This window comes from Trachymyrmex cornetzi, unplaced genomic scaffold, assembly GCF_001594075.2.
Source record: "Trachymyrmex cornetzi isolate Tcor2-1 unplaced genomic scaffold, Tcor1.1 scaffold5, whole genome shotgun sequence".
In the NCBI taxonomy this organism is placed as follows: domain Eukaryota; kingdom Metazoa; phylum Arthropoda; class Insecta; order Hymenoptera; family Formicidae; genus Trachymyrmex; species Trachymyrmex cornetzi.
The window spans coordinates 541,121-554,765 of record NW_017299806.1 but is presented as its reverse complement, the minus strand read 5'-3'; the positions used below and the strand labels follow the sequence as shown (position 1 = coordinate 554,765).

Genomic DNA, 13,645 nt, shown 5'->3' with positions numbered 1-13,645 from the left:
AAGCTGGAAACACAATAGACGCAGGCAATAGGCACAGGCAACAGGGAATAACGAGCCGTCCAAACAGAGCTTTGGGGTATAAGTTCGATATTATATCCCAGAGCTCTGATTGGACGGCTCGTTATTCCCTGTTGCCTGCGCCTATTGCCTGTGTCTATTGTGTTTTCAGTTTATCAAACTTGCATAGTCGCATAAACGTATGCATAAAGAAAATTATCCAATCATATTTTATGTGCGTCTTTATAGGAGAAATGTGATTAGGTAATTTTCTTTATGCATACGTTTATGCGGCTATGCAAGTTTGTGTGGATATACCCTTACGTTTATGCAAATTACGCCGCATGTGACAGAACCCGCACGTCATTCAGAACAGTCAGCCAGCCAATCAAATTTTGTTTTGGTCCTATTCGTATTCCTCAAGTTGACCTGTGTTTTCCACCATGGCGGTATTTTTCACGAATAGAAACATGTCAGTTGATAATAACGACAAATACCGGTAAAATTCGTACAAACTTGACTGAATATTTAAAGAATTCAAGTGGTCCAGGGAAAGTCGAAACGAGTTCGATTTATCGACGATTTCGTCAAAAAGATTTAAAAAGAATCAAATGGCGAGGACTCTAACGATGACTTTCAACATGTCACAAACAGAGAGATTAATAGTGAGACCAATCGAAGATATGATTACCGTGGAGAACAATGATTTTACAATGAAAAATGTCGACGAAGAATATGAAGATATGCCGGAAGGCAACACGGGATTTAAAAAGAGAATTGTACCAGTAATTACTATAGAAGAAACGGAAGATATCGTACTTCTCGATAGTAATCTAACCTATAATGATGGCGCGAAAAAGTGGGATCAGATTTCAGAGCATCAAACGGGGATATTAGTAGACGAGGCGTTTGAAATCGAGGAAAACCCACATATTGACATTAAGGAAAAAGAAGAGGAGGAGGAAGTAATTAGTTGGAGATCGGCTCTAGTGAATCATGCAGCAACATTGTGGAATAGAGAGCTACAAATGGATGAGGTACAAATGGATGAGCCATGCACGGAACAATTACGTGTAGAACAGTCACCTGCGGAACAACCACATACAGAATCACATGCAGAGCAACCACATGTGGAGCAATTGCATGTGGAGCAACCACATGTGGAGCTACTACATATGGGAGAGTCGCAAGATTTGCAAGTAATCAATTCTGCGACGACACCTAGTAGTATGTCGCAAACACAAGACAGTGAGTTCAAAACCATTGAGGAGATAAAGGAAGAGGAGCAACGACTAATGACGGAAATCGAAAGACGAGGTGAGCTCCAGAAAACGATTAACGAAAGAGTTGCAAGAATAAAAAAAATGCGTGAGTTTTTGGAGAAATTCAATGATATTGAAGAAACTGAGGCTAAAGAGGAGAATGCAGAGATGGAAAAACGACTAAATGAAGCGATAGAAGCTTACTTGACAACAAGTGAACAAAGCAAAAATTTTAGCGATAAATTCACGATAGTGGACAACAACGGCGAAAGCACATGTGAAGCATCAATGGTTGTTACATTGAAGAACAAAAGACCGAGAAAGAACTTTCAGGAAAATAAAACGTATCGGATAACATATGATATTACAGGATCTCAAATAAATCGATCATACTGTGTGTTTACGGATGACGATACCACATCATCACGGACAAGTAAAGCTAGAAAGAGAACGGAGGCGAGCAAATCAGAGATAATAACACGATCGATGATAAGCCTAAGAAGAAATTTACCAATAATGTCAAATTTGAACGAAGGGATGCAACTCAGAAAAAGGAGAAATACGCAATGGTCATTGAGAAATAGAAAGACAGCTTACAAATCGAAAAAACGAAAAGAGAACGATCCAACGTCAGCGACACAACGGAGGAATGAAAAGGGAAGGTTTGTAAAGAAAAAATTGTGAAAAAAATGAGAAAGCGCTTTCGACTGCTGGCGAGAAAATGAGCAAGGTAATCACCGATGCAGAAACTTACAATGTTTTTGAGTGCAGTGAGTTTTAATCTAATCTGGGTTGGATCGATAACATCACATGCTTTATTTTGATTTCTAATTGGACAAAATCATGATACTTTTAGGTCAAACATGGATTAACCGAACTGAGTCGGATTCAAACTGGTTGCACTCGTAAATGCTTTTAATCTTAATCGTCAGATTAAACTGACAAGGAATCCTCAATTTCAGAAGGTGCTGCATCATTGGTGGTTTTTCTTGTTCTTCCTTACTTTCTTCTCTTCCTCTTCTCCATATTTGATTTCATTTGCTTCACTAATGACGACACGGCCAGTAACGTAGATGAAAAAAGTTAACAAAATATACTTCCAATCTTCCACAGAACAGCCGCAAAGAAGTAAAAATGTAAAGTCAACTCACGAGTGTACAAAACACGCTCGGTAAGTTTCATCAGAAATTGCCAAAAACATAAAAAATTATAAGAAACAACAGCTCACTGAAGAAAAACACGTTTATCCCAATTGAGTCAATTCAGACTGGCATTCATCTTGAGTGAGACAGAGGCGCTATAACGGTAGATTTAACTAGAGGACTCAAAGGACATCAACAAGACACTGACAAAGGAAAAGAGCAGCTGACATGTTTAGAGAGGCAATCAAGAACAGCAAACAGTAAGGATGCAGCAGTCAACAGTTGAGGGGCTGAGAGGATGAAAACGCTTGGTAACTATAAGTTACTTGGAGATTTAACCGCGAAAAGTTCATTTCATATGTAGTTTATATTGAATAATTAATTATATATTATTTTATAAAAAAAACAGAATATTGTATATATAATTAAAAAAAAAAGGTATGCGTCTTCGTGGTTGTTAGTGTCCGGAAAAAAATGTTTTATATATAATTATATAAAGTCATATATAATTATGTATAAAATATGTTTATATATGTAACATTTTTTTCCGAGTGTTTAAATTATATATGTAAGGCAGTAAGATATAATTCGCATAAATAATTCAAATGTACTTATTTAAATAAAGTTAATTGCAAACTTTTTTCTATAATCTTTACTTTTTGTAATTTTTACTTCGTTTTACAAAATTGATTGGATTTAAGTTCTCTTTAATGCCAAAGTACAAAGTATATCTTATCGCCTTATATAATTTATACATCACAGCAGAGAGTTTTTTATATAGGTACCTTATTTGTATTGGATTTATTTTTGGGACCACAAATTATACTATTCACCCTTTCGTACTTCGAAACATATATGTCCCATCTAGGAAAAAAAGTATAATTTTTGAAAAGTAATCCTATCGACTTTTATCTTGACTTTAAAGAAAAAAGTTCAAGTAACATGTAAAAAAATCGCACCTTTTAAAATGTAATGTTTTTAATAAAATATAGTTATCCAAACGTTGTAAAAAAACAAATTTTTGGATAGTAAAGAATAACCGTGTATTATGTCGAAAAATCATAAAATTGATGCTATAATCATATATTTAGAGTCTTATTTAAATGTGAACTTTATTATAATAGTTTATATATGTATTCAAAGTGAAATATCCGTCACCCACAATTCGTTATATTTAGAAAACTTTTACTCTCCTAAATATATCTTAGATTGCATAAGTCGTGTGTGTATGTGTATGTATATGTGTGTTTGTACGTATACGCTACGATATATATTTAAAAAAATAAAATCCAAGTTTATATTTTAAATATATGACATTTCAGTGATTTGATCGTCACTTTGAATTTAAATTTTGATAGTAAATTTAGAATTACACACAGAAAATTCCCAAAAACTGTCTTCATATGAAACGCATTTCTTTTGAGAAACTCAGAGGTACGAAAGGGTTAACATAATTTATTTCAATTTTATGTTTATGTGCTCGACAGATTTTATTTTTTATTCTGGTTTAAAATTGGTATCGTATATAAAAGACTGTAAATTTTATATTTATTCATAAGGAACTGAATTCTTTTTTAGCCACAGAAAATAGTTTTTATCGTAAGCTTATTATAAGAATTAAATTATTTTGTGTTTTGATCGTAATAAGCTGTTTATATTGATTATAAATAATTTTGTATTTTTTTTTACTAATAATAAAATTTATACCATCAGTTCAGCGTAAGAATTGGATAATTTATGTGTACGATTATAAAGTGATTCATACAGCGAATCTACCATTAGATACATTTTTTGCTTTATAATTTTAATTTTAATGGTATTATTTTATACAAATTTGTACCTAAGGATGTGATTTTTCTATCGTGAGCTACCTATATTATATCAGATAAGTTTAACTATTAGTGGTAGAGCGTGTGACATCAACCAATAGGAAAGATTAATCCAACCCAGGTTGGTGCAAACCCGATCGGGCCGAAAACGCTATAAGTTACCGTATTTACAATACACACAATAGGCCTGGATCGGATGGTATTGATTTATGAAGATGAACGTATATATATACAAAAAAGAGAAATTTAATAATTAAATAACTGAAATTATAAGAATAGTCCTGTTTGATATTGAAGTTAGTGAGCGGTCGTATCGATTAGCAAGAAGATCTGAAACAAGTATAGACATTATTTTATACCAAGTTTATCTTGCGTAAGGGATATAAGAGGATGTTGACGGAAGTTCTTTTCCAGCTTCGAACCTGCGTTACAAAGTTCACGGATCGTTACTAAAAAAGTGAAGCAGAGTTTCGCCTAATATCACGATTTATAAAAATTGATTATATTATTTACGTTGTGACAGTATTTGCGGTAACTATGTACATTTCAAGCGCAAATGCATGTATGTTTGTGAATTAACGAAAGCGTAAAAGATTATGTAAATACAGAAAAAATATTATTTTACTTGGAAACTAAACATTTCGTACTTATCTATTCGCCTATCGAACTTTACTTAGCGATCCGTTTTTGTCCCTCTACTTCCATTTTTTCTCTTTCTTTTCTCTCATTATTTACTATATTTAGCTTATACTGTTTTGTCACAATCTTGTTATGATCATTTCTACAAGAATATTTTTTCTCAAATAATTTTCGGTACATTTTTTTTTTCTCAGAATATTCTCAGCAACATTCTTTGCATCATCATATTGATAGATCTAATATTTATCTCCAAAACGAAAAATACAGCCAAAAAAGAAACAGCCATATAAATAAATTTATAATTATAATCTATAATTTTTCCGGCCGTCCGGCTATAATAGAATTGATGGAATATGTTTTTATTAAATTTGTTTTAAATAGTTAATTTTATCAAAAATTGATAATAAAACATCGAAAAATTGCTTAATAGATATTAAATTTTTACAATGGTTATATAATGGTTCATATTAAAAAATCCTTTTTTTTACTAAAAAGAAATTAATAAAGTTAAAACGTCAAGAGTTAGTATCTACTCATTTAATGTTAGGAAGTTTTGATGATAAAATAAAATTATTAGGAATAGCTAAATTGTTATGTATGTACTATTAAAATATAATGAAGAAACAAAGATTTATAATTGATATACAGCAAATATAATGCCACTATATTAGGCTTGTAAACGTGTCGGGAATTTAATTAAATATTCTTAATACGAAGATGTTTATAACAAAAAATGTAGATGTTTTTGAAGGTATACTTGATTTCATTAAAAAGTTGCACTTTTTTTCGTTAGGTTTTGGAATGCAGACTGTTCACCGAGCGATTTATCCTTCCTTATGGATCTAAAATCTAAAGGTACTTTTTAGATTCAACTGCTTTACGAACAAGACTGAGTTTCGAAATCTATCGAAAAAAAGTGTTGCAACTTTTTAGTTGACGAGTGTATAATTGAAGTATAGGTGAGGAAAGTAACAATACAGTTGTTTGTCACGCCAGGAGAATTCCATAAGTACACAGTTTGTGATAAATTAAAAGATATGCTAACTAAATGGTATAATATGCTTACTAATGTTATTATTTATGAATTAAATATTATATAATTTAATATCCCTGGTGAAAATTTTTCTCAGAATCGTCCATATAATTTTTCAGAATTTCTAATATAATTGTATAACTTTCTCACATTTTTTATATGAATTAGACTTTTCGGAAAATTTACATCTCTCCTCAAAATTTTCCATATATATATAAATATATAAATATATTTATATATCGTACAATTTCTAAGAGTTTTTGTAAGTATAATTTCTGATGAAATGTTATAAAATTTGAAAAACATTTAAATATTTTTTTTTAATTATGAAATGAGAAATTTCAGAATATTTCAGAACCTACTTGTATGAAAAATTCTGAGAGAGGAAGTAAACTTTTCGAATATCTCTGAGTATTTTTGAAAAATGTTCCAATTCGTACAAAAATTATTTTAAAAATTTTCATGGTTAAAATTAAAATAAATATTATCAATCAATGTTAACATTTATAGATTAATAATATCAGTTCAATTATATTATAGGTGTTAAACTTAATTCCTGCCGTTTTTCGTCTCCAAAATTGATTTGTTTCGAAGGGAAGATGAATGAATACCTTAAACAAAATAATTTCCTCCATTTTCTACTTTATTACTAATTAATAATACTTTATTAATAATACTTTGATTAAGGTATTTTCCTTTGAAACAAATCAATTTTGGAGACGAAAAACGGCAGGAATTAAGTTTAACACCTAATAAATTAAGTATAAAATGAGAAATTTGAGTGAAACAACAACTAATAATAATAATAAAAAAATGACAACTTAAATATGATCGATCGTCTTTAATATTGATTTCGAATAGTCAAAACAGTTGATAATATGTCAGCGTTCTTCAATTATTTCCAAGTAATTCAATTACCCTTTGAGGTCGTCACGCTATAATAAGGCTGTGTTCGTTCATAACGCTTTAAGAGTCGTTTCATTCTTGTTGTTTAATAAATATTAAACAAGGGGACAATTAATACTCACAAGCGTTGTGAGCGGTAAAGCGAACGCAGTCTAAATAAAGACCGACCGACGTTCTTCTATATAGTAATAGTACATATCTCGTTCGATGTAAATGAAAATTTACCGCTATTTGGTTCGTATCTTCGCTAAATGCATGCCTTGACTTTTTAATATTTTTTTTTCACTCAACATTGCTTTGCTAGTTTTGCCTTACCCAGTCAATCCATCCGTTACTGTCTGCAATTATAATAAGTATGAATATTAATAAAATCATGTACGATATTATAAAATAGATTATAAAAACAATACTTAATGTTTTAGGTTATGGGTAGACATTGCTGCGTTTTGGGATGTTCCACGGGGGTGAGCCTACCTTCCCACATGTTTCCCAAAGATGTTATCATGATGAATAAATGGAAAAAGGCGATTTATTCAGAGAAAATACAAGATTTAACTGATGAACAATTAAGAAAGTGCGTTGTATGCTACAGACATTTTGCCGATAGCGATTACGAGGCAATGTATAGATTACGAAGATTGAAACCTGGTGTTATACCATCCTTATATCTGCCAAATAATGGTAATAACAACATTGAAGCAAATAATAGTGAAGACAATGTGATAGTTAATAATCATGACACAGAGACTCATACTTATAGCATTATAAGTACAAGAGGTTCTAAGAGCAAAACATTAGATACAAATGCAATTGGTCAACTTGAAGAAATTGAAATAATAGAAATAAAAAAAGAGACACAACCTACAATAGAAGTTTTAGAAAGTATTCCAATAATTAGAGAATTATCACAGAGTATTCCAACATATAAAAAAGTATCACAAAGTATTCCAATAAATGAAGAGATGTCACAGAGTATTCCAATAAATAAAGAAGTATCACAAAGTACTCCAATAAATGAAGAAGTTTTACAAAGTTCTCCAATAAATAAAGATTCTTTAAAGTTAGGGCCTTCCTCGCCCAAAAATTCAACATCTAGCTTGTCAGATCTGCATAACTTACTGCATGGAAAGTGCTTTCATAAATTTACACCAAAAATGTGGAAGTTGTACAAATTATCATGTATATTAAGAAAGAAGCAAGAAGTTGTTATAAAGAAGCAGTTATCATTTCGTGAACGTATAAGGCAAGCTAAGCAATGCAGCAAAAGTACTGCTATAGAAAAGCTATTGTCTTCATTGACACCTGTCGAACAGGCTTTTCTCCAGATGCAGATAAAAACGACAAAATATGTCTCTGAGGTATGTAAGTGGAATATTATAATAAGAAAATATCAACTTATGATAGATTGATCTAATTTTATTTATAGGATAGACATTTTACACTGACTGAAAAGATTGCTGCTTTATCTATCATGAAACAATCTAGTAAATGTTATCAATATCTGACACAAGTTTTCAATCTGCCCAGCATAGAAACATTACGATCTATACTTCAGACAATTAATATTCATCCAGGTCCAAATAATTTTATAAATAAATATCTAAAAAAGAAAGTAAAACTAATGAAGGAGAGAGATAAAGTGTGTCTTTTAATGTGGGATGAAATGTTATTGCAACCTCACGTAGATTATGATGCAAAAAAGAAACATATTCTTGGTTTTGAAAATTTTGGCAATAAGAGGAGAGCAAGATTTGCTGATCATGTGTTAATTTTTATGATTCGTGGTGTACAAAGTGGATGGAAGTTTCCACTGGCGTATTATTTTTGTGATGGTGCAACAAGAACTGATCAGCTTATTGAGTGGATCAAAGATATTGCCAAAATTATAATTGACAGTGGATTGTATCTAGTCGCCTTTGTATGTAATGATGAGAAGAGGAATCTCACAGCTATAAATAAACTAAAATTAGAATCGGCGAGGCTAAAATTGAAACAAAGACAGCTATATTGTAAGCATGCTTTTTGTTAAATTATTATTACCGTAAATATAAAGATTATAAATATTTACATTTATTATATAATTTGTTTTATCAAATAATAAGTTTGAATGTTAAATTATATATTATATATATATAATTGTACTATATTTTATTAAATTATAATTTCATTCACTATTCTGTATTTCTTTAGATGGTTATATAACAATAAAAAAGCAAGATATAATTCCATTATATGATCCACCATGTCTTATTAAAAGCATACGCAATAATTTATTAAATAATGATCTTGAGTTTGATGTTGAAGAAGGAGAAGAACAAAAATTTGCATCATGGGAAATCATTGAACAAGCACATCATATGGACTTGACTCATAGCATGTATCGATTAATGCCGAAAATTACAGCAGAGCATGCAATAAGAAGTAAAATAAAGAAAAAAAAAGTTAAAAATGCTGCTCAGGTTTTGAGTATGACGATGGGCGGATTCATACATCACCATACCAAACTAGAAGGTATATTTATACAAATTTAATAAGATACAATCCCGTATATAATTACTACATATTTATAATATTGCTGCAGATTGCAGTGGGTTTAGATTCATCCGAGATCGATTAACCCGGAAATGCCATAAACTTGTCAAATTAAAAATCTAAAGTAGAGCATGTGATATCATTAATCAGTCTTGGATCGATTCATATCCACTGCAGTCGAAAACGCTATTAATAAGATTTAAATTATGTGATTATATATTAAGAGAGAGTTATTTATTTTTCATGTGTATGTGTGCTCTTTCTTAGGGCACGTGAATACAGTGTATGGACCATTAAAAATGCCAGAAAAGAAAGGACGGGATACAGCAGAGATAATACTTTTCTTTGACCGATTGTTTGATTCTGTTAATGGTCATACATTAAAGCCGGAGAAACCGTTAAGAGTTGCCATTTCGCATAACAGTCCACATTTTCCATTTTGGGAAAGGGCAGTAAAGAGACTACAAAGAATGCGGTTTGTTGATCGAAAGGATAAGAATCAAATAAGAGATTCGAATGTTCTGAAAAATTGGATTTCTACTATAGGGGGATTACGCAAATTGTGGATAATTTTGAAAGCATACGAATTCAAATGCTTGAAGCCTCGAATTTTGAATTTGGATTCCCTTCAACATTTCTTCGGGCAAATTAGATCCTTTGGCATAAGGAATACCAATCCCACGTGTGCGGAATTCGAGAGTTCTTTTAAAACGTTGCTAATCAATAATTTAACGTCACCTCGTACTGTGGAGAATAATAGTGAGAATAAAATAGACGGATCGTTGTTGTTTACGTTAAAAGAGTTTCTTAGTAAGATAGAAAGTAGATACAATGACGACTTGATGTTAGATTTGGAGAGACCTTTAGATGCAACACATGATTATCTTAACATTTGCAATTCTATTGCGCCAAAAATCCTAAATAATTCACGAATCAAAGGATGCAACATATGTAGGAATCTCCTGACAGATGTTACAAAATCTGAATTAGTTAGTAGTAGCGATTTGATAGAAACATTTAAGAGCGCTGAAGATCTATTAACGTCAAAAATGAGCGGCGTCTGTTATGTGCATCATGCGGCGTTAATGTTAGAAACCGAATTGTACATACAAATGGATTTACATTGGTTAAATTGTCCACAGCATAATGTTCAGCTTAAAAAATTCTTAGTATCGTATGTAGTTGCATTTTATATTTGCAAGTGGTGTAATAGTATAAACGATATACTAACAGAGAAAGAACATGACGATTTGAAATAGATAACAAAATGTGCCTATATTATACGTAAAGTCAAAGTTGTAAATTTTAATAAAATATACACAATTTATATCGTTCCATGTTTTTAATTATATTATAATTCGCAATGCGGAACACGAAAAGCGTGAATTATTGTTTAATTGCATTTTTCTATAAGAAAGTGAAACTGGAGGAAACAAATAGAAAGAAAGCAACATTCTCGATGTGACGGAAATAAATTTATGTTTATAAATTTACATTTATACAACGGAACAAAAACGTTTATAAATTCGTCTCGTCGACGAACGAACACTCGAATGAAAGGAATTTGTGATACATCCTAATCAGCTTATAGTAAAAAATTACAATAAAATAAAAATGCTGTATAACATCGAGATTAATTGTGAGCTTGGCTCCGTCATCAGCAGATCCGTTCATAATTCTTACATCATGAGTTCTATGATATAAGAGCACATATTCTTACATCATTATTCTTAATTATCATTAATTAATAATTATCTTCCAGATTCCATCAATGTAAGAATAATTTTTATCTCAATTGAATTTAGTTTCTTTTTCTAAGAATTAGTAGAAGATAAAATAAGCTGAATCGAGATTAAAGTTAATTACATTGGTAGAACATTGATTATCTTAATTATTATTCTTACATCATTATTTTAAATACATATATTCTTATATTATAGATTTGTTGTTTTAAAAACTAGTAGACAAATCGAGATTTGCGATATCGCACTTTAAAAAATCGTAATATTGAACATGTCGAAATATCGTAGTTTCGAGAATCGTATAACGAGCGGCGTTGGGAGGGAAATAATCTCAATCTGCTTCAAATATCAGAAGAATTGAGGCCTCTGCTCCCCGAGGAGGTTATTCATTAAATCGAATGATTCGTAATTTCTGCATGGTATTGTGACTCTACATTTGAGTTGGAAAACCAAGTAAGGGGAAACCAAAGAAAGAAATCTTCAAAATAATAACATAACCTGTAGCAAGTTTAGGTTGGTTTGGGTCTGAAATTTTCAACACGAATGTCATAACGAACGTTGAAGTTATAATTTACCGAAACAACTATGTTTGCCGGCCAATTAACTTTATCGATCTCACGATCAGTTAAAAGTAACTTAACGAATATTCGAAAAATGAGTGCTGCAATTAACACTGATTGCGTAAAGTCTCTATTATACAAGGAATACGGCGATCCCGTTAAAGTTCTTCAAGTAACAACGCAAACAATAGAACAGCCAATAGGCGGACAAGTAATTATTATTGCAATTAAAGTTTGTCTTTTTATCCACGAAATTTTAATCATAAAATTTAATTGAATTCTTGTGGATGTTATAGGTATCTGTAAAATGGCTACTATCCCCAGTAAATCCAGCCGATATAAATACGATACAAGGAAAATATCCTAGCAGGCCTCCTCTGCCAGCAGTACCAGGAAATGAGGGGGTTGGAGAAATAATAGCAATTGGATCTGATGTTCAAGGTTTGCATGTTGGAGACAGAGTGGTACCAAATGGTCCTAATTTTGGAATCTGGAGAACACAAGCTAATTATGATTCTAAGGATGTTATGAAGGTGCATATATTATTATATCATTTTGTAAAGCTTGATGCATAATTGAAAGACACAGGCAACAGAAAATAACAGCTTCCAATCCATCAGAAATTAAGTATTCTGATCCTATCAAAAATCGTATATGATTTCTGATAGGTTGAAATCTGTTATTCTTTGTCCTATTGTCTGTACTTTTTGATTGTTTCTCAGGTTTGACAACACATTTGTTGCATGTGTTATTTCTTAGTCTGGTTTTATAGATACAGAGTGACGTTGATCTAGTTGTAGCCAGTATGATGAATGTGAATCCATGTACAGCGTACAGAATGCTGAAGGATTTTGTTCCATTGAAGCCTGGAGATACTGTGATACAAAACGGTGGCAATTCTGCGGTTGGTCAACTGGTCATTCAATTATGTAAAATATGGAATTATAAGTCTGTCAGTGTTGTTAGAGATAGACCAAACATACAAGAGTTAAAGGTATAATGTTAATAGTTTTTTTTTAATTTACTATATAAATATATGTACAATATTATGAATATATATACAGGGTGGACCATCTGAAGTGATTCAGTCAAATATCTCGAAAACTAGTAGGGATAGAGAAAAATGTTTCGTATGAAAAGTTTAGGGTTACACGGGGGAAGTATGGTACTGACCTTGAAAAATCCTTGGAAGGTCATTTTGAAGGTCATTCAGGGGTCACGATGGTTTTTTTAAATGGAACCCCTAGTTTTTCACCATGGGATGAGAAAGCTGGTTTCAAGCCCTTTACGAAACACTGGTTGTGGTCCACAATCCGCCCACTGGGGTCCGAGTTATGGACCATCAAAGTCATTGATGAACTACTCTTAGCGCTACCCAGGAACAACGACGTGGACGTGGTAGTTCTCTGTTCCCTTCGAGGTGCTTGATTTTTGTGAGTCCCCTTGCCTCTCACATGTGGGGTGCTGAACGCCGTTACAATAATTGTTCGAAATTATCCCCCTCCATTTGGAATCCCCAGATTCGATGTTTCCGTTTGTTGTTGAATTCTTGTTCGTCGCTCTCCGAAGATTGTGAGCGATTTGAATAGGGATAACGGTTAATTAACTCCATTGAAAAGAAAAACATAAACATAAACAAACGAGAACACCGAGTCTCTGTTTATCATGGGTGGCAGTCATGTGTTCGGTTAACGATTTACTATTGGAAATCTCTTGGATTATTCCATTTGATTCAATCAGAGTTATGAATGAGTATCGACTCTCGAAAACTGTTGAAGAGTCGCAAAAATCAAGCACCCCACATGTGAGAGGCAAGGGGACTCACAAAAATCAAGCACCTCGAAGGGAACAGAGAACTACCACGTCCACGTCGTTGTTCCTGGGTAGCGCTAAGAGTAGTTCATCAATGACTTTGATGGTCCATAACTCGGACCCCAGTGGGCGGATTGTGGACCACAACCAGTGTTTCGTAAAGGGCTTGAAACCAGCTTTCTCATCCCATG

The 13,645-nt window shown here is 32.1% G+C and overlaps 2 protein-coding genes across 3 annotated transcripts in view; both read left to right on the top strand.

The window, feature by feature from the left end:
- The first annotated feature begins 460 nt into the window (after positions 1-460).
- On the top strand, positions 461-2,300 carry LOC108765591 (uncharacterized). 2 transcript variants are annotated; one of them, XM_018514378.1, is made up of 2 exons: positions 461-1,989; positions 2,222-2,300. In XM_018514378.1, the coding sequence occupies exon 1, from the start codon at positions 609-611 to the stop codon at positions 1,941-1,943; it is 1,335 nt and encodes a 444-aa protein (XP_018369880.1). In that variant the 5' UTR covers positions 461-608; the 3' UTR covers positions 1,944-1,989; positions 2,222-2,300. The 2 variants fall into 2 exon arrangements, with proteins under 2 accessions (XP_018369880.1, XP_018369882.1); XM_018514380.1 differs by having other exon boundaries at positions 2,225-2,281.
- A 9,157-nt stretch (positions 2,301-11,457) lies between these two features.
- The window catches only part of LOC108765569 (probable trans-2-enoyl-CoA reductase, mitochondrial), a 3,449-nt gene continuing 1,261 nt past the window's right edge, over positions 11,458-13,645 (top strand). Inside the window, exons 1-3 of the mRNA XM_018514340.1 lie at positions 11,458-11,853; positions 11,939-12,175; positions 12,415-12,636. Of these exons, the coding sequence (XP_018369842.1) occupies positions 11,668-11,853; positions 11,939-12,175; positions 12,415-12,636 (645 nt within the window). The 5' untranslated portion in view covers positions 11,458-11,667. The remainder of the gene's footprint in view (positions 11,854-11,938; positions 12,176-12,414; positions 12,637-13,645) is intronic.

Coding starts and splice junctions, on each gene's coding strand:
- LOC108765591 (XM_018514378.1), top strand. CDS start 609: ATGGCGAGGACTCTAACGATGACTTTCAACATGTCACAAACAGAGAGA.